The following is a 19,515-nucleotide window of genomic DNA, read 5'->3' on the forward strand; positions in this document are numbered from 1 at the left end:
TAAATGACAGGTGCATTTAACAAGCCTGCTTTGGGTTTTGTGACGTCTCCAATAGCCTGGCTCATGAGAGAATTGTCTTGGTCACCTTTCAGTCTCAGATTGCAACAGGAACCTGGGAAGACTCAGGGCTGTGAACTCCGGTAATGGGAATATGCCTGCTGCATCCGTTCGGACTGACCCAGCCAACAGCCAAGGTGCCAGTTAGGTAGCATGTCTGCCCACCTGTCCTCAGGCCTCACCAAGAAGCTGAGATTGTCCAAAAGTGCCCAGAGGGCCTGGCGCAATGGCTCACACCTGTTATCCCAGCATTTTGGGAGGCCAAGGCAGGAGGATCCCTTGAGGCCAGGAGTTTGAGACCAGCCTGGGCAACATAGCAAGACCCTGTCTCTACAAAAAACAAATCAGCTAGGTGGTGGCATGCATCTTCAGTCCCAAGCTACCAGGGATGCTGAGACGTGAAGATAGTTTAAGTCCAAGAGATGAGGCTGCCGTGAGCTGTGATCCCGCCACTGCACTCCAACCTGGGCGACAGAGTTGAGACCCTGTCTCTAAAAATTAAAAAAGGAAGCGCACAGGGAAGCCAGCTCCCACTATTGCCCAAGGCTGGCCAAAGTGTTCCTTGGAGTCTAGGTCACTGGGGGTTGGAAATGTGCTCTGAGAATCTTGGGGTCATCTTTATTAACACCTTGTGAGTCACCAAACCAAACTGAGACCAGATTTATCTTCCTGGATTGGGTTCCTAGAAGCCTCTGGAGTTAGGGACGAGATACACTCAGGCCTGGGTAGAAGGAGATTCTTCTTGCTGTGCCAGTGGCTTTTTTTTTTTTTTTTTTAACCTTGGGAGGGACCACAGCCCCACAGCATGGAGATGTGCTGGATTTGTTTATTTTTTATTTTTATTTTATTTATTTATTTAACTACTTGCCAAATAAAGTGAAAAAAGAAAGGCCTGAGACCTTGGAACTCTCAGTGAAGTGCTGACTTAAGAGCCCCCGAGCTGAATTTCTCATGACTGTATTGAGTTTAATACTGGTGCCTGACGATGCTGCACAAAAATACACCCTGGTGTGCTTGCCACTGTTAGCCTGCTGAGGAAGGCTGAAGTCATTCCCATGGGAATCTGCCAACATCATTCCTGGGTGAACTCATTTGGGGAGTACAAGCCGACATGCCACTGATTCTAGAAACTCGAACATGTAAATAGGAAAAAAAAAAAACCTACTAGACTATTTTAAAAATGAACCAGGCTGGGTGCAGTGGCTCATTCCTGTAATCCCAGCACTTTGGGAGGCCGAGGCGGGTGGATTACTTGAGGTCAGGAGTTCGAGACCAGCCTGGCAAACATGGTGAAACCCCACCTCTACTAAAAATACAAAAATTAGCCGGGCGTGGTGGCATGCACCTATACTCCCAGCTACTTGGGAGGCTGAGGCACAAGAATTGTTTGTACCTGGGAGGCAGATGTTGCAATGAGCCGAGATCACGCCACTATACTGCAGCCTGAGCAACAGAGTGAGACTCGGTCTCAAAAAAAAAAAAAAAGAACCAAAGATGATGTGACCACTTCTCTTTGGGACTCAATGGACCTCATACGATGTTAAGCCTCCTTGAGTGGTTACTGGATTAAGTTGATAGTATTTTTATCACTAAACATCATCAAATAAGTAGCTGTTTAATGTGGTTGGAATATTTTCAATCATCCAAATGAGACATGCTGTGGGCATCAGGACGGGAGTTATCTGGCCTGTGTTGGTGGCCCCTGGGCCTTGTGTGGGGAGCAGGGCATAGAGCTAGCTGTACGCTCTTGGTGACGCAACTGTCTTGGCCCCTGTAGGCGTTGGGGGGCTATAGCCACTGAGCATCTACCGAGTGTCAGGGCTATTTCCTGCGATGCCTGCTTGGGCCCTCTCTATCTGCTTTTCCAAATCTTCCGACTCCATTTTTTTTTTTTTTTTTTTGAGATGGAGTCTTACTCTGTCGCCCAGGCTGGAGTGCAGTGATGCAATCTCAGCTCACTGAAACCTCTGCCTCCCGGGTTCAAGTGATTGTCCTGTCTCAGCCTCCCTAGCAGCCGGGATTATAGGTGTGCGTCACCCCAGCTAATTTTTGTATTTTTTAGTAGAGATGGGTTTTTGCCATGTTGGCCAGGCTAGGCTAGTCTTGAACTCCTGACCTCAAGTGATCTGCCCACCTCGGCCTCCCAAGTGCTGGGATTACAGCTGTGAGCCACCATGCCCAGCCTCCAGATCTTCCCACTCTGAGGCCCACCTTGGGTTGAAACTTTCCCCACCTGGACCACGCATTCCTTCTCAGACTCTCCCTTCCCAAAGCTCCTAGCACCCTTCTGTGCATTTGCCAAAACCCAGTTGTTTTCTCAACATCCTGAGTCATTTCCTCAGCAAGATAGAATCCCCGGAGGGGTGGCAGGTTCATTCCAACACTTCCTTCTTCCCACATTGTTGTCCAGACCTGGGCACAGAAGCACCCTGGATGGTCAGGGAGTGCTTAAAAGTCCCTTCCACTTAAGATGTTAGGATTCTAAGGCTAAATTGATGTTCCTGCACAAATAAATACCTCTTTAGGAGCTGTGAGTTGAGGGCCAACTCTTTCACCAACTTTCATAATTCCCAGATATGTAATTTATTTAAGTTAATTTATGTAAGTAATTTCCTCTCTCTGTGCCCTTTGCTCTCATCTGTGAAAGGAGGGCCTTGCCCAAGGGCCCTCTTGGTGATCTGGATGTTTCTGGCAGGTCTGCACTTGGCTACTGTTGTGGTCTCTGCCTTGGTATTTCTCCCTTAGCAGCCTAGCCAGGAAACATAGCGTGGAGCTCCATTATGGGCTGTGCGGCCCTGCAAGCCCCTGTGTGAGTGTGGCTGACCGGCCTGCCCACTGTCTGTAACATTATACAAATGTAATCGAATGCCAACGGACAGGATCCAGGGTTGCAGTTATTTTGGGATGTGCAGGAGCCTGTGGGAAAACGCTGGAACATGTCTTAGTCACTTGGGCAAATACCTTTCTTTCCCTGTTCCAGCGTGTTTTGAACTTTCAGGTAGCACAAAAAAAGCTCCAGCAGGCACACCCACCCTTTGTGATTCCGGTGCCCTTACACATCCTGTGGCTCTGAAAAGTGTGAGTGCAGAGGGCTGAGAGCGGGGCTGGGGAAGCCCTAGACACCCACCTATGGAAAAAATTGTAGCGCTTCCCTCAATACGTAATTCAAAATAAAAACAACAAAAGAAACGTAAGGAAGATGTGCAATTCCCACTTTATACTTTTGTTGCTTCCTAAAAATTGTAAAATTTCCTCCACTCATGCGTATGTGCGCTTGGCCAGGTCCCTGCCTTCCTGGTACTCTGTTGTCCAGCACTACCCAGTAAGAACCACTGGAGACCAGGAAGAGCTCCATCAGTCCCCGCGGAGCATCTGAGCAGGTGAGGAGGTACAGGACCACAACAGAGGGCAGCAGAAGCCAGCAATGGTGCCATCCTGCGCTCGGTGGAAGGGATGAGGAGGCAGCCACAGGTCCTCCCGATGGACAGTGTTGCCCCCGCACCTCACACGTGGGCCCAGAGTTCCTGGTGCAACTAGAAGCCAGCCTGAAGGTGTGAAGGGAGTTGGAAAAAGCATTCCAGATGGAAAGGGTCTTTTTCTAAAACATTTTCTTGCCTGTCCTTGCCTTCTCTAGCCAGAGCTTTGCCCTAGGATCTGGCCGGCTGCATGGAGGCTGAGGAAGTTCTCCTCTAGTTTGAAGAGGGGAAATCCTTCTGCCAGCCCCTCACTCACTGTCTTCCACTTCATCTCTTTCTCTCTCCAATGGCTCTTTTCTTGTCCTTAGCCTACAGAAAACACAAACCAAAAAGAAATGCTTCCTCCTCACTTTACCCCCTGCCCCCACTTTTCTTTTTCTTTTTCTTTTTGAGACAGAGTATTGCTCTGTTGCCCAGGCTGGAGTGAAGTAGTGCAATTTTGGCTCACTGCAACCTCTGCTTCCGAAGTTCAAGCAGTTCTCCCACCTCAGCCTCCCGAGTAGCTGGAATTACAGACATGTGCCACCACACCCAGCTAAATTAAAAAAAAAAAATTCTATTTTTAGTAGAGAAGGGGTTTCACCATGTTGGCCAGGCTGGTCTTGAACTCCTGACCTCAAGTGATCCACCTGCTTTGGCTTCCCAAAGTGCTGGGATTACAGTCATGAGCCATCGCGCCCGGGTCACCACCCCCAGCTCACCACCCCCACTTTCTGATCACATGTCGTGGAAGAGCCAGCTAAGTCCCCTCACTTCCCACGTCCTGATCCACCCACAGCCATCCATTCCTGCACCCACCCCTACCGAAACCACTTCTGTGGGCACACTGTCACTGGTGTTATGCAATGTCTCCAGCTCTCCTCCCCAGCAGGCTCTGACTCACCCTCTTCCCTTGCCCTCTCTTCAACATCAAGGTCTCCAGGGTTCCTTCTTCAACCACCGCTCTTCCCACCATGTGAGGGTGTTTCAGGCGGCACCTTGGCTGGACCATAGCACCCAGCTATTTAACTCCAACACTAGATGCTGCTGAGTAGATATTCTACAGACTTGGTTAACATCTACCATCAGTTGACTTCTCCCGGAGGAGAAGAAATTCTGCCTCAAGACTACAGCATCTGCCCTGGCTGAGTTTCTAGCCTGCTGCCCTGCCCTGACTTGCCCTGCCCTACAGCTTTCCAACTTGTCTGTCCCCACAATCATGTGAGCCAATTCCTTAAAAAAAAAAAAATACACACATGGCTGGGTGCGGTGGCTCATGCCTGTAATCCCAGCACTTTGGGAGACTGGGGAGGGTGGATTGCTTGAGCCCAGGAGTTCAAGACAAGCTTGGGAAACATGGCAAAACCCCATCTCTATTTATAATAAAAATTAAACCCACACACACATACACATCCCCACCACACAAGCGCTGTATATGTGTATTTTGTTTCTCTGGCGAACCCTGACTGACGCATACTGTTCACACTCACCGATTCTCCAGCTTCCTCCTCCCAGACCCCAGTCATCTCTGGGTCTGTTTCTGATACCCTCTTTTTTTCTTTCTTCTTTTTTTTTTTTTTTTTAAAAAGAGTAGAATTCATATTTTGTTGTCATCCAGATGGCAGTTGGGTTTATAGTCTCCATACTTTATACTTTATGTAAATAAAAATAATTACAAGTTTTAAATAGCCAATGGCTGGTTATGTTTTCAGAAACCATGATTAGACTAATTCATTAATGGTGGCTTCAAGCTTTTCCTTATTAGCTCCAGAAAATTCACCCACTTTTGTCCCTTCTTAAAGAACTGGAAAGGGCCAGGCACGGTGGCTCACACCTGTAATCCCAGCACTTTGGGAGGCTGAGGCGGGTGGATCACCTGAGGTCAGGAGTTCGAGACCAGCCTGACCAACATGGAGAAACCCCGTCTCTACTAAAAATACAAAAATTAGCCAGGCCTGGTGGCGCATGCCTATAACCCCAGCTACTCGGGAGGCTGAGGCAGGAGAATCACTTGAACCTGCGAGATGGCGGTTGCTGTGAGCCGAGATTTTGCCATTGCACTCCAGCCTGGGGGACAAGAGGAAAAATCCATCTCAAAAACAAACAAACAAACAAACAACAACAAAAAACTGGAAGGTTGGCATGCATTTGACTTCACATTCTGAAGCAACATCCTGACAGTCAGCCACATGTACTTCAAAGAATACCATGTTGGAATACTTTTCAGAGAGGGAATGAAAGAAAAGCTTGATCTTTTTGCAAGGCCCATACCACGTGGCTGAGAAGTCAACCATGACAAATTTATCACCTGCAGCCTCCAAGCCTTCCTGAAAAGCAACCTTGCTCTCAATTTGCTTCACCATCTTGGCTGCTAGGGTCTGAGGAGCAGCTGTAAGAACCGATGGAAACGGATCCAAAAGTGCCGGATCGAGCTTGGAGCTCTGGTACCCTCTTTCTCCTGAACGCCAAACTTATCTATGCCTACAGGGCACACAGAAAGGTGAGCATTCAGCTGATATCCTCCAGGAACCTGGAATTCAAATCCTGGGGTCCCCTCAGGGATCCCCCAGCACTGAGTCAGCTCTATCCCAGCACAAGCCTTCCACAAGGTGCGATCCCACAGTTCACAGAGGCCAGCCAGGTGGAGGATTGACAGAGCCAAGCTGTCACAAGTTGGATGTAGGCTGGGGGCAGACCCAGGGACTGATGCTTGGCTCCACGCAGCAATTGTCATGTGGGGCATTGGTCCAGTGTTACAAGAGATTTCCAATTTTCCAGAAAGACCAGAAATTTGTTCCTGTGAAATCTCTCAATTTTTAATTTTTTTTTTTTAAGATGGAATTTCACTCTTATTGCCCAGGTTGGAGTGCAGTGGCGCAATCTCTGCTCACAGCAACCTCCACCTCCCTGGTTCAAGTGATTCTCCCATCTTAACCTCCCAAGTAGCTGGGATTACAGGCACCCGACACCATGCCCGGCTAATGTTTGTAATTTTAGTAGAGACCAGGTTTCACCACGTTGCCCAGGCTGGTCTCGAACTCCTGACCTCAGATGATCTGCCTGTCTTGGCCTCCCAATGTGCCGGGATTACAGGTGTGAGCCCCAGCCTGACAATGAAATTGTCCCATCAAGAGGTATTAAGGGAGGGACAGGCTTCATGAACCCTTTAAAAAAATGTTTACGTCACTTTTCACTCAGGGCAACGAGTGCTTACTTGCCCTACATTTTCATAACCAAAAGAGTACACACAAGACTCTTGTCTAAATGTGACTGTTCTCAGCCAACTCTGTCCACCCTCTGACATTGAAGTAGCTGACATAATTTTAAAATGTCTCCCAAAAGGTGCCCAGTTTCATTAACATTTTTTGGAGATAATTTTGACTAATTATTGGGTCACAAATTTCCTTCAGACAAAAAAAGACAAAAAGGCCCATTATCCCAAATATATACCTTTCAAACCCTTAGGATTTAAAAATACTAAAAACATGGTAACTTCTCCATGTTTGTTTTTTGTTCCTTATATTTCACTCTAACGATCAAGATACAAGAAAATACATAGAGGCGATCGATGTCTCAGCTACCCTGATTTGATCCTATGCATTTATACATGTATCAAAATATCCTCAGGATAAGAACAACTATAATATATCAATAGAAATTTAAAAATTAAAGAAATTAACAAAAGAGTCTGTGCATGGTGGCTCACGCCTGTAATCTCAGCACTTTGGGAGGCCAAGGCAGGTGGATCACTTGAGGCCAGGAGTTTGAGACCAACCTGGCCAACATGGCGAAACCCCGTCTCTACCAAAAATACAAAAAAAATTAGCCGGGCGTCATGGCGCATGCCTGTAATCCCAGCTACTTGGGGGGCTGAGGCTGGAGAATAGCTTGAACCCAGGAAGCAGAGGTTGCAGTGAGCCGAGATCACGCCACTGCACTGCAGCCTGGGCAACATAGACTCTGTCTAAAAAAAAAAAAAAAAAAGTAAGAAATTAACAAACAAAAGAAAATATATTGTTTAAAAATAAAATTACATTTCATAATTATTGCACGAACAGATTTAAGGATAAAGTTTCCAGTTAGAATGAAAGAGAGAAGGCATGTGTTTACAAACAAGCACGAGGCCCAAGAATAACTTACTGATTAGTATAAAATGTAAATGGTTGATTTTGCACAAATGCAATTTTTCTTTCTTTCTTTTTAATTTTTTTGTGGTCCACTGGAATGAGAAACTCAAAATCTTTCTTTAGAGCTAAGGCTTTTTTCTTCAATCGACTTCCTCAGGTTGAAAGGAGTTAAGGCTTTACCAAAGCAATTTGAAGGTTTGAAATCTCCAGGGAGATTGATTTATGAGTACAGTACACGTTAAGGCTACCTCTGACCTTGGCAGATTGTGGCTGTTAAATTAGGCCCTGAGTCCTGAGACAGGGGCTCTTCATCTTAGCCTCCTTAGTATCTCACTGTGTGTCAGCAATTCCATGAATCCCATTGGATTCATGAAATTTCATTCATGGAATTGGATTCCTACTCATGGAATTTAATGTAATTCCATTGGATTCATGGAATTCCACTTCAGTTCTGTGATTCTCAGTAATATTTCTTTCTTTTCTTTTTTTTTTTGAGACAAGGTTCCTCTCTGTCACCCAGTCTGGAGTGCCGTGGCACGACTTAAGCTCACTGCAACCTCCGTTGGCCTCCCTGGTTCAAGCAATTCTCCTGCCTCAGCTTCCCCAGTAGTTGGGCACCACCATGCCCGGCTACTTTTCGCATTTTTCGGTAGAGAGGGGGGTTTCGCCATTTTGGCCAGGCTGGTCTCGAACTCCTGACCTCAGGTGATCCTTCCACCTCGGCCTCCCAAAGTGCTGGGATTACAGGCGTGAGCCACCGCGCCTGGCCAGTTCTGTGATTCTTTGGAGTGCCATGGCGCCATCTCGGCTCACTGCACCTCCGCCTCCCGGGTTCAAGCGATTCTCCTGCCTCAGCCTCCTGAGTAGCTGGTATACAGGTGTGTGCCACGACGTCAAGCTGATTTTTGTTATTTTACCTGAGACGGGGTTTCACCATATTGGCCAGGCTGGTCTCAAACTCCTGGCCTCAAGTGATCCACCTGCCTCGGCCTCCCAAAGTGCTGGGGCTACAGGTGTGAGCCACCACACCAGGCCTCAGGTCTGAGGTTCCTAATCCAGGACTCACCCGCACTAATTGAAACCTGAGGTGAGGGATTTCTCCTCGCTGACCAGTAGGGGGCGCGTCGTGACTGCGCCTTCTGCTTTCACTCCCCGCGCAGGGAAATCCTGTCCTGCTCTCTCAGGGAGCAGTTCCTGACTGTGGGCTCCATTTTATAATAGAATGACTCACCTGAAGAATCACTTCTTTCATTATTTCGTATTCCTCACAATACCAGTGACACACAAAGGCTTTATTTGAAAAACCAAGTAAAGGAAACGAGCACAGGATGTCTGTGCTGGTCTGGTCGGCGTTTATCTCAGCTGGTGAGAAGGCAGCCATGCCTCTGTTCACACTGTCATTCCTCCAATAAATAAGATATCCCTGTTTTCTAAAGTCAGGGAGATTTATGAGTCAGAAGTAATCGGATCCACAATCTGATTAGAATTCTATCCTCATAACGGGAGCTGACCGCATCCGCATCCATTTGTGGTCCGGCCCAGTCACCACTTGGTTGGTGTTCTAGCACTACAAGCCAGACTGTGGGGTGGAGGAAGGTGAGTGCTCCCCGCACTTTAATGCCGGGCTTATTTTTCCCTAAGGACCAGGATCAAAATAATGTTAACAGGAAAAACATGCTTCCTCGTATGAGACTGCAGTATTTCACCTTGTATGAGAAAGGAAAAATGAAGGGTGAGACCTGCTTGTTTCTTACATAACTAGGGAGAAATCTATCCCCCCTCTCACCCCGTAGCTCTTCCTGGTGGCAGTAATGATCAGAACCGGGAGTATCCAACTTCTTTCATGCTTGGGGGACTAGAGCTGCCCCCTCCATGCAGAATGGGCAAAGTAAGGGCAGAGGAGAGCCATTAGCATCACAATAGGCCTAAAGCCTGCATTTGAAAGCTTCAAGAAAAGACTGAGAGGCAATCTCTTGCTGTTTCCCCTAAAGGCAGATTGGCAGATCAGCCCTCCTATCCGGAGCAGCTAGAAAAGCTGGCAAAACAAACAAGACCTATCTGAAGGTGAGCCGCCAAGGGGGTGAGGATTTGAGGGTCAAGGTCCTGGAGAGAAGGGTTAGCAGAGCTTTGAATTTTGAGGCATTTGCCTATTTCATGAGGCAGAGAAGCTCCCAGCAGTCTCATGCTAAGGAAGGAAGAGCTCAAGTAGTCGCCGCCAGCTTTCAACTTCCAAAGGGCCTCACCCTTTGGAAGGAACGGGAATGAAAATAGAGAAACTCTCACAAAGACTGAAACCCAGCTTCCCATTGGCTTACCGTTTGACTGTGTTACAGGAAAGGGGTCTTGATCCAGACCACAAGAGAAGGTTCTTGGATCTGGAGCAAGAAGGAATTCAGGGTGAGTCCACAGAGTAAAGTGAAAGCAAGTTTATCAGGAAAGTAAAGGAATAAAAGAATGGCTACCCCATAGGCACAGCAGCCCCGAGGGCTGCGGGTTGCCCATTTTTATGGTTATCTCTTGATGATATGCTAAACAAAGGGTGGATTATTCATGCCTCCCCTTTTGAGACCATATAGGGCAACTTCCTAATGTTGTCATGGCATTTGTAAACTGTCATGGCGCAAGTGGAGTGTGGCAGTGATGACGACCAGAGGTCACTGTTGTCACTATCTTGGCTTTGGCGGGTTTTAGCCGGCTTCTTTACTGCAACCTGGTTTATTAGCAAGGTCTTTATGACCTGTATCTTCTGCTGACCTCCTATCTCATCCCATGACTTAGATTGCCTAACCTTCTAGGAATGCAGCCCAGCAGGTCTCAGCCTTATTTTACGCAGCCCCTACTCAAGATGGAGTTACTTTGGTTCAAACACCTCTGATAATTGGATTAGGGCAAGCTTTCGCAACCTCAGTGCTATTGACACTGATAAATTGACATTATCAGTGGACCATCCTATGCAATGTTTAGTATTCCTGGCTTTTAACCACTGGATGCCAGTAGCACCTCTCCTTCCCCAAATTCTGACAACCAAACTTTCTCCAGACATTGCCAAATGTCCCCTGGTGGGGAAAATCACCTGTGGTTGAAAACCACTGGATTAAGGGTGCCTGCGCAGACCCCAACTGCCTTCCAGAAGCAAAAATAAATCTTACTATCATCTAGGGCCTCAAATTATATCTATAATTTTTCATACATGATATGCAGCACTTAATAAAGAACAAAGCTTTAAAATACATAACAAAGTTGACAGAACTAAAAAGAGAAATAGACAAATCCACAATCATAGTGGGAGATGTTAAGACACATTTCTGAGAAAATGATGGACTAAGCAGAAAAAAAAATCAACAAGGTTAGGGTAACAGGGTAAACTACGGAGAGAAGTATCTGGAGGAAAAGAGAAAGGTATCAGGTCTGGTTGCGTGAAAGAGGGGTTGGCAGGAAGGGGGGTATTGAGCGCAGATGGAGAAATGGAGAGAAAAGGAGGGTCTTTGTGGGCCCCCTCTTTCTGGAGGCCTAATTCTATAAGGCCTTTTCCGCATGAACGGTACAAGGGAACTGTGTCGTTTCCTTTGTTCCTTCATCCAGACTATACTGGCTGCTCTGTGAGATCTATCTGTACCTCCAGTCTGCCGGAGGCATGTGAACCAGAGCAACTTCACCTTGAATAGGAGCTGGGTAAAATGAGGCTGAAACCTACTGCACTGCATTCCCAGAAGGTTAGGCATTCTAAGTCACACGATGAGATAGGAGGTCAGCACAAGATACAGGTCACAAAGACCTTGCTGATAAAACAGCCTGCAGTAAAGAAGCTGGCCAAAACCCACCAAAACCAAGATGGCAATGAGAGTGACCTCACTGCTACACTCCCGCCAGCACCATGACAGTTTACCAATGCCATGGCAACATCAGAAAGTTACCCTATTTGGTCTCAAAAGGGGAGGCATGAAGAATCCACCCCTTGTTTAGCATATAATCAAGAAATAACCATAAAAATGAGCAACCAGCAGCCCTTGGGGCTGCTCTGTCTTTGCAGTAGCTATTTTTTTTTTTTTTGAGATGGAGTCTCGCTCTGTCACCCGGGCTATAGTGTAGTGGCATGATCTTGGCTCACTGCAACCTCCGCCTCCCGGGGTTCAGGCAATTCTCCTGTTTCAGCCTTCTGAGTAGCTGGGTCTACAGGCGCGCGCCACCACGCCCGGCTAATTTTTGTACTTTTAGTAGAGACAGGGTTTCACCATACTGGTCAGGCTGGTCTCGAACTCCTGATCTCAGGTGATCTGCCCACCTCAGCTTCCCAAAGTGCTGGGATTACAGACGTGAGCCACCATGCCCGGCCTTTGTTTTCTTTTCTTTTCTTTCTTTCTTTTTTTTTTTTTTTGAGACAGAGTCTCACTCTGTCGCACAGGCTGGAGTGCAGTAGCGCGATCTCGGTTCACTGCAACCTCTGCCTCCTGGGTTCAAGCGATTCTCCTGCCTCAGCCTCCTGAGTAGCTGGGATTACAGGCGTGCGCCACCACACCTGGTTAATTTTTGTATTTTTAGTAGAGATGGGGTTTCACCATGTTGGTCAGGCTGGTCTCGAACTCCTGACCTCATGATTCTCCTGCCTTGGCCTCCCAAAGTGTTGGGATTACAGGCGCCTGGCCACAGTAGCCATTCTTATATTCTTTACTGTCTTAATATACTTGTTTTCACTTTACTCTGCAGACTCACCCTGAATAATTTCTTGTGTGAGATCCAAGAACACTCTCTTGGGGACCCCTTTCATTGTGGACTCCGTAGCAGCCAGTGGGGTTTGGGTTGGCAAAGACTAGTGAGGCGGCCAAAAGGGTGGTAAGCACATTCTGATCAACTGGGAGAGTGTCTCCAGCAGAGCTGCAGCCCTCCACCCCTGCCATGGAGGTGCTACCAGGTGTCACTAAACTTAGAGAGTCCTATGGTCTGAGGCAGTTTCAAAATTGAGAGACAGTAAGACTGAATATTTAATTCCTGTCTCATCTCTCCTCACTGTATTTTAGCAAGAAGTACTCCAGGATACAGAAGAGGAGCCTGTCCTACCTGGATTACACAGGTATATTGATACCTACTATACGGCAGACATTATTCTAATTGTTGCTAAGAACAGAGAGTAGGCCAGGCACGGTGGCTCTTGCCTGTAATCCCAGCACTTTGGGAGGGCAAGTCGGGAGGGTTGCTTGAGCCTAGGAGACCAGCCTGGGAAACGTGGTGCGACCTTGTCAGTGATCCTGAGGTGAGAAGATCACTTGAGCCAGGAGTTCGAGGCTGCAGCAGTGAGCCATGATTGTGCCACTGCACTCCACAGCCTGGGTCATAGAGTGAGACCCTGTCTCAAAAAAAAAAAAAAAAAAAAGAAAAAGAAACACAGTGAGTTTAAGACTGGAATATAAAGATGGGTAAAGCCTATCCATTGTCTTCAGGCCTAATAGGGGTAAGGGGGTTTGGGCAGTGAATCAAGTAAACCAGCAGTTTGAATACAGTATGCTGGGGCAACTCAGGACAGAGCACAACAGGCTAAGAAGATGAAGAGTAATCGGGTGCTGGAGGGGAGAGAGAGAGAGAGACAGTAGATAAGGGGAATCTAGTTAAGAGTCTGAAACGGGAAGAGGGTCTTCTGGGGAGCAGGAGTATCGTGAACAAAAGCCTGCAGGTGTGAAAGCATAAAGTGCATTCAGGGAAAATTGTATCCCACAGGTATTACTGAATGCCTACTCTATACCTGGCACTGTGCTAGGAGTTCGATGTACCTTGACGAACAAGACCCAGTCCTTCTCCGCAAATTGCTCAGGGATCTTTAGTAGGGCAGATTGAAAAGGAATGGGGAGCCGTTCTACAGTGAGCTGTCTGGAGGAGCTGGGGCATAGAGTGTTTGCAAAGAAGTAATGAGAAACGGCCAGGCGCGGTGGCTTTGGCTGGGTGCGGTGGCTCACGCCTGTAATCCCAGCACTTTGGGAGCCCGAGGCAGGCGGATCACGAGGTCAGGAGATTGAGACCATCCTGGCTAATGTGGTGAAACCCCGTCTCTACTAAAAATACAAAAAATTAGCCGGGCGTGGTGGTTGGCTCCTGTAGTCCCAGCTACTTGGGAGGCTGAGGCAGGAGAATGGCCTGAACCCGGGAGGCGGAGCTTGCAGTGAGCTGAGATCGTGCCACTGCACTCCAACCTGGGCAACAGAGTGAGACTCCATCTCAAAAAAATAAAAAATAAAAAAGAAGTAATGAGAAACATGCCTGTTAGGTTACGAGGGGCTGTTGTATGCCTTAACACTGAAGGTGAAGACAGCCAGAATATAACCAGCGCCACCTTTGAAGCTCTGTATTAGAGCTGGCTGCTGCTCAAGAGTCCCATCACAAGTGATCACACACAGCTGTCAATGCTTCCTGGAAGTGACTTAGCAAGTCTGGGAGGCATTTGAAGTGAAATATCAGGTATCCAACCCAAGATGCTAGCAGCCTGATTAGAAACGCAGGGTTGATGAAGACAGGGCGGGAGTTGCTGTGGCTCCTCTCTTTCCAGGGAGGTAAGAAAGAGGCCTCTGAGAGGAGACCCGCCCTGTCCTGGGGAGGCCGAGGGCCCAATGCATTGGTGCCAATGACATGGGGCTCACAGTCTCTGTTCAAAGATGATCCCACCATCCACCTCTTCTGAGACCTTGATTTTTCAGTTGTCCCAGCTCTCTTGTGTGTCCAACTTCTCCTCTTGATTTATCCCCAGCAACATTAATATATCTTTAAGTTAATAGGCCAGGCATGGTGGCTCACGCCTGGAATCCTAGCACTTTGGGAGGCTGAGGCAGGCGGATCACGAGGTCAGGAGTTCAAGACCAGCCTGACCAATGTGGTGAAATCCCATCTCTACTAAAAATACAAAAATTAGCTGGGCACGGTGGTGGGCATCTGTAGTCCCAGCTACTCAGGAGGCTGAGGCAGGAGAATCACTTGAACCCGGGAGGCGGAGGTTGCAGTGAGCCGAGATCGCGCCACTGCACCCCAGCCTGGATAACAGAGTGACACTCCATCTCAAAAAAAAAAAAAAAAGATATATATATATATAATCTTTAAGTTGCTCTCACCACTCTATCCTGTTGTTGCCCCATTTCTCTCCTCCCTGCAAAATTAAACTCTTAAAGGAGTTGTCCACACTCAGTGCCTCTACCTCCTCATTTCCTGTTCTGTTCAAGTTCCTTTGGAATAGAGACCCATCTGGCTGGCTCTAGGGAGCTGCTTCTTATAGGGACACACTGGCAACCATGTGCAAATCTAGCAATAGATCCTCTGGGTCTGGATTTCCCATTCTTTTCCAGAGTCCTTTCTAGTCCCTCTCCAGGCTGTCTCCCTCTCCCACATGGCCTCGTTCACCTGCTCTACACGAATCCGTTCCGACTTTCTGTATCTGCTGAACCTCACCCCAGACCTCTTACCCAAGATGCTGAAGGATAATTGGCCTCATGGAAACCTGGAATAGGGGCTGCAAACTCATCAGGATGGGCTCCTCCTCCTTTCTACCCTGCCCTCTCCTCCCTCATCTGTGTGTGTGTGTGTGTGTGTGTGTGTCTGCTTCTCTCTGACCATCTCTGCCATTTCCCCCACTCTCTACTTACCCATCCTGCACCATCCCATAATGACCACTCCAGCTTCAGTCAACTTCAGGATCTTTAGCCCAGCTCCCACCGTCAACAGACAGATGCTCAAGAGATGGAACCCAACTAGCCTGGTAATTTCTTCAAGTGAGGAGACAAGTCATAGGTCACTGGCCTCAGATTACAGGATGTGGCTGTTTAGGACCACAGGATGGTGGACAGGACGGCCTCCCTGAGAGGCGGCGGGGAGAGCAGACCACAAGAAGCAGCTTTGTATGCCTCCCATTCACGCCTCCACCCAAGGCATGGCCTATGTGCTCAGCAGCCCAGAAACTGCTTTCACTGAGGTCATAAACAGTGTCTTTGTTGTTGAATCCAATGGACAGTATTCCTTTCTTTCTGTGTATGAATGTTCAGTGGCTTCTGGAGCTGTTGACCCTTTTCCTGACCCCTTTCCTGTAACTCCCATGAGATTTACCCTCTTTAGTTTTCCTCCTATATTTTGGCTATTTCCTTCCAGCCTATGTTGTGGGCTCCTGTTTCTCTGCCTGTGCTTTCAAAGCTGACCATCCTCTGGGTCTGGATTTTCCTTTCCTTTCCAGAATCCTTTCTAGTCCCTCTCCAGGCCATCTGCCTCTTCCACATGGCCTCGGTCACCTGCTCTATACGAATCCATTCTGACTTTCTGTATCTGCACAACCTCATCCCAGACCTCACCCAACTGGACAGCTCCACCTAGACATCCCACAGGTACCTCGAAGTCACTGTATGCACAGTGGCACTCCATCTCCCTTCTACCTTCTTCTCCCTGATGTTTCCTACTTCAGGAGATGGTGCCACCCACTTGCCCAGGCCAGAAACAGCATCATGCTTAACACCTCATTTCCTTCACTCTAAACCCAACCAAACACCAAACATGAAAGAATCAACAGGCCAGGTGCAGTGGCTCACACCTGTAATCCCCGCACTTTGGGAGGCTGAGATGGGCGGATCACCAGAGGTCAGGAGTTCGAGACCAGCCTGGCTAACATGGTGAAACACCATCTCTACAAAAAATATAAAAAATTAGCTGGGCATGGTGGTGTGTGCCTGTAATCCCAGCTACTCGGGAGGCTGAGGCAGGAGAATCGCTTGAACCTGGGAGGCAGAGGTTTCAGTGAGCCGAGATTGTGCCACTGCACTCCAGCCTGGGCAACAAGAGCAAAACTCTGTCTCAAAAAAAAAAAAAATCGACAATAATCCCTTCATATATCAAATATCCAGTGTTCTACTTTCAGAGCATCCATCTTTTCTTTTTCCCTCCTGCCACCACCATCATTCTTGGAGTCATTCTCCTAAATGGGCTCTTCACTTTCAGTCTTCCAACCACCCAATCTAGTAACCCCCACTGAGTTACTCTCCCCATGGCCAGAAGGCTCCTTTCCTGCCTCCTTCCTCCTTTTTAAAAGAAATGTAGTTTTGTCACAGGATCCTTGGGGTGTCGTTTTTCCAGCTGGAAAACCTCTGTGGCCAGCAGCGCCTTCTGCCTGAATATTGCTTCTGCCCACTGGGCTCATCCCACCCACTTGGCCCAGCAGGCTGTGCTCAGATCCCACACCTGCCAAGGGCAAGCCAGGCGTGGAGTGGCGGGTGTGTGGGCAAGCAAGCATGGGGTCTGGCCACTATGCACAGCCAGGCATGCCAGCTGCTATGGTGGGACAGGCAGCTCCAGGTGCCACCACAGGTGCTTGCTCCATGAAAAGCTGTGGCTGGACCAGATGTACTGCATGCAGCTTCTGATGCAGGCACCCGTGTCTGGATGAGGGTAATATGGTGGCACCTGCAAACTTGGAGATGCCAGGAACCGCAGAGCCCCAAAGAGAGTGTCGCAGCCCTGGCTTGGAGAGCCCCTAGGTCTGAGCTCCCCGAAGGGCCAGAGCTCTTCTTTTCTTATTGCCTGCAATGTGGTGAGCCAGGGGGTTGTGTTTCAGCCCTGTTTGTGTCACAGCTTTTTCAGTCCCACCATTCGACAGGTCCCAAGTTCTTGTCATGCATCCAGGAAGAATGAGGTACACAGACAACTGGAGGGTGAGTGAGGTGGAGAGGAGCTTCACTGAGTGACAGAACAGCTCTCAGGAGATTCAAAGTGGCTAGCTCCTATCCACAGGCAGGTCATCCTGATGAGTCAAGGAGACCGAAGTGGGTAGCTCCTTCCTGCAGCTGGTAGTCCCAACATCTTTAGCCCTCAGAAGAGAGGAGCCCCAGAGTGGGTAGCTCCTATTTGCAGGCAGGTCATCCCAACGTCTGCAGCCCTCAGTGGAGAGGAGACCCAGAGGGGTTAGCTCCTATCAGCAGCAGGTCATCCCAACGTCTCTGTGAGTCTGGCTGAGTTGAGGGTTTGTATGGGTTTCAGAAAGGAGAAAGTGCATGCTGATTGGTCCATACTTGACTAAAACAAGGTCCAACCTAGCTGTTTCTGTAAGATGGCAAGAGGTAGACAATCATATTATCTATAATAATGATAAATTAATTTATCCTATGTTGTGCCTCGTGTTCTTTTTTTTTTTTTGAGACAGAGTCTTACTCTGTTGCCCAGACTAGAGTGCAGTGGTGCGATCTCAACTCACTGCAACCTCCGTCTCCCAGATTCAAGTGATCTCCTGCTTCAGCCTCCCAAGTAGCTGGGATTACAGGTGCACGCCACCATGCCTGGCTAATTTTTGTATTTTTAGTAGAGATGGGTTTTCACCATGTTGGCCAGGCTGGTCTCGAACTCCTGGCCTCAAGTAGTCCTCCTGCCTTGGCCTCCCAAAGTGCTTGGATTACAGGCATGAGCCACTGTGCCCAGCCTCTCTTATCCTTTTTATTGTGTTATTACAATGCCTAGCAAAAATGCTAAATAATATCAAGAATAACAGACATCCTTGTCCTGTTCCTTAATTTAAAGAGAATGCTCCTGGCATTTCGTGGATAAATATGATGTTTCCTGTTAGTTTCCAATAGCCATCTTTCTTCAAATTAATCAGTCTTGACAAATCATCTTGCACCTGCCTGGCTGCTTAGACACTTCTTCTGTTGTTTCCTCCACACAATGGCTATGCCTCAGACAAAATAAACTACTGAGTCTTTTCTGGACTTGCCATGATCTTTTGTGGTTCCATGTCTTTGTACATCCTTCTCTTCATGTCATGAACACCTCCCCAACTTCCAAATACCTGATAGCTTAAAGAGAACCAGATAGAAGTTTAGTTCCTCTTTAGACCCTGGATGTGGAGAAGATTTCTCTTCCTATTGGAAGAACATTTTGAGGAAACACTTCCATCATCCTTCTCCTTTCCTTTAGTTGCCCCCTCCCAGGGGAGAGGTTGAAGGTCTGATTGGGCCAACTTCATTGGTGGGTGGAGTAACTGGTCTTAAAGGCAAGGCCCCAGGTCCCACCCTTCTTGCTTTGCCTGAGCTCAGATACAATGCTTCTGTGGGGTTAGCACCCCTTGGCAGGACCACTTCTGTGGCAGGGGAAGCGAGGATCTGTCATTCTCTTTTTTCCAACTTCTCCAGTATGACTGGATGGGTAGGTCCGGTGACCCTTGCCTCATGAGTCTTCCTCTGTTCAGTTCAGTGGAAAAGGAGGATTTTGTCTCCCTTAGATCTAGGTTTAAGCCATGTTCAAATCCAGCTTTTACTAGAGCTTTGCGTCCAGGTTGGTTTTCTGCTTCCTGCTTGGCTAGAGATCCTTGGACATATATTCTATTGGTGTGACTCTTAGAGTGGGGGTAGGGGGAGTGACTCCCTAGACCCTTAACCCTGACACTGAGTGTGTGCTCTCATCAAACGTTTGCTGGATACATGAATGAATTGATTGATGTCCCCCAGCCTTTCCCACCTTTAATAATAACTACTGTTTACTGAGTACCTTCTGTGAGCCAGGCATTAGTATCTCATTACATCCTCCCAACAACCATACCAAATAAGTATTAACATTTCCATTTTATAAAAAATGACATTTTATATTCCACTACCATATTAACTATCCTAAGGCAAATCTCTGCTTTAAAAAAGGTAGCAGTTTGGCTGAGTGTGCAATGGCTCATGACTATAATCCCAGCAATTTGGGAGGCCGAGGTGGGAGGATCAGAAGTTCAAGACCAGCCTGGGCAACATAGCGAAACCCCATCTCTACAAAAAAAGATTTTTTTTTTTTTCTGAGACAGAGTCTGGCTCTGTTGCCCAGGCTGGAGTGCAGTAGCACGATCTTGGCTCACTGCAAGCTCCGCCTCCTGGGCTCCTGCCATTCTCCTGCCT

At 47.9% G+C, this 19,515-nt stretch overlaps 1 protein-coding gene and 1 long non-coding RNA gene across 2 annotated transcripts; both read right to left on the reverse strand.

The window, feature by feature from the left end:
* Positions 1-3,252: 3,252 nt before the first annotated feature.
* Positions 3,253-15,554, reverse strand: LOC100616026 (uncharacterized). The gene is made up of 2 exons (XR_008537623.2): positions 15,256-15,554; positions 3,253-3,842 (listed from the first exon to the last, which is right to left on the reverse strand). It is a non-coding gene; the product is annotated as an uncharacterized LOC100616026 (long non-coding RNA).
* LOC134806977 (thioredoxin-like) lies at positions 5,172-5,976 on the reverse strand. The gene is made up of 2 exons (XM_063781532.1): positions 5,611-5,976; positions 5,172-5,304 (listed from the first exon to the last, which is right to left on the reverse strand). The coding sequence occupies exons 1-2, from the start codon at positions 5,873-5,875 to the stop codon at positions 5,234-5,236; spliced, it is 336 nt and encodes a 111-aa protein (XP_063637602.1). The 5' UTR covers positions 5,876-5,976; the 3' UTR covers positions 5,172-5,233.
* Positions 15,555-19,515: the final 3,961 nt, after the last annotated feature.

The sequence above is a fragment of the Pan troglodytes genome, chromosome 8, assembly GCF_028858775.2.
Source record: "Pan troglodytes isolate AG18354 chromosome 8, NHGRI_mPanTro3-v2.0_pri, whole genome shotgun sequence".
Classification (NCBI taxonomy): domain Eukaryota; kingdom Metazoa; phylum Chordata; class Mammalia; order Primates; family Hominidae; genus Pan; species Pan troglodytes.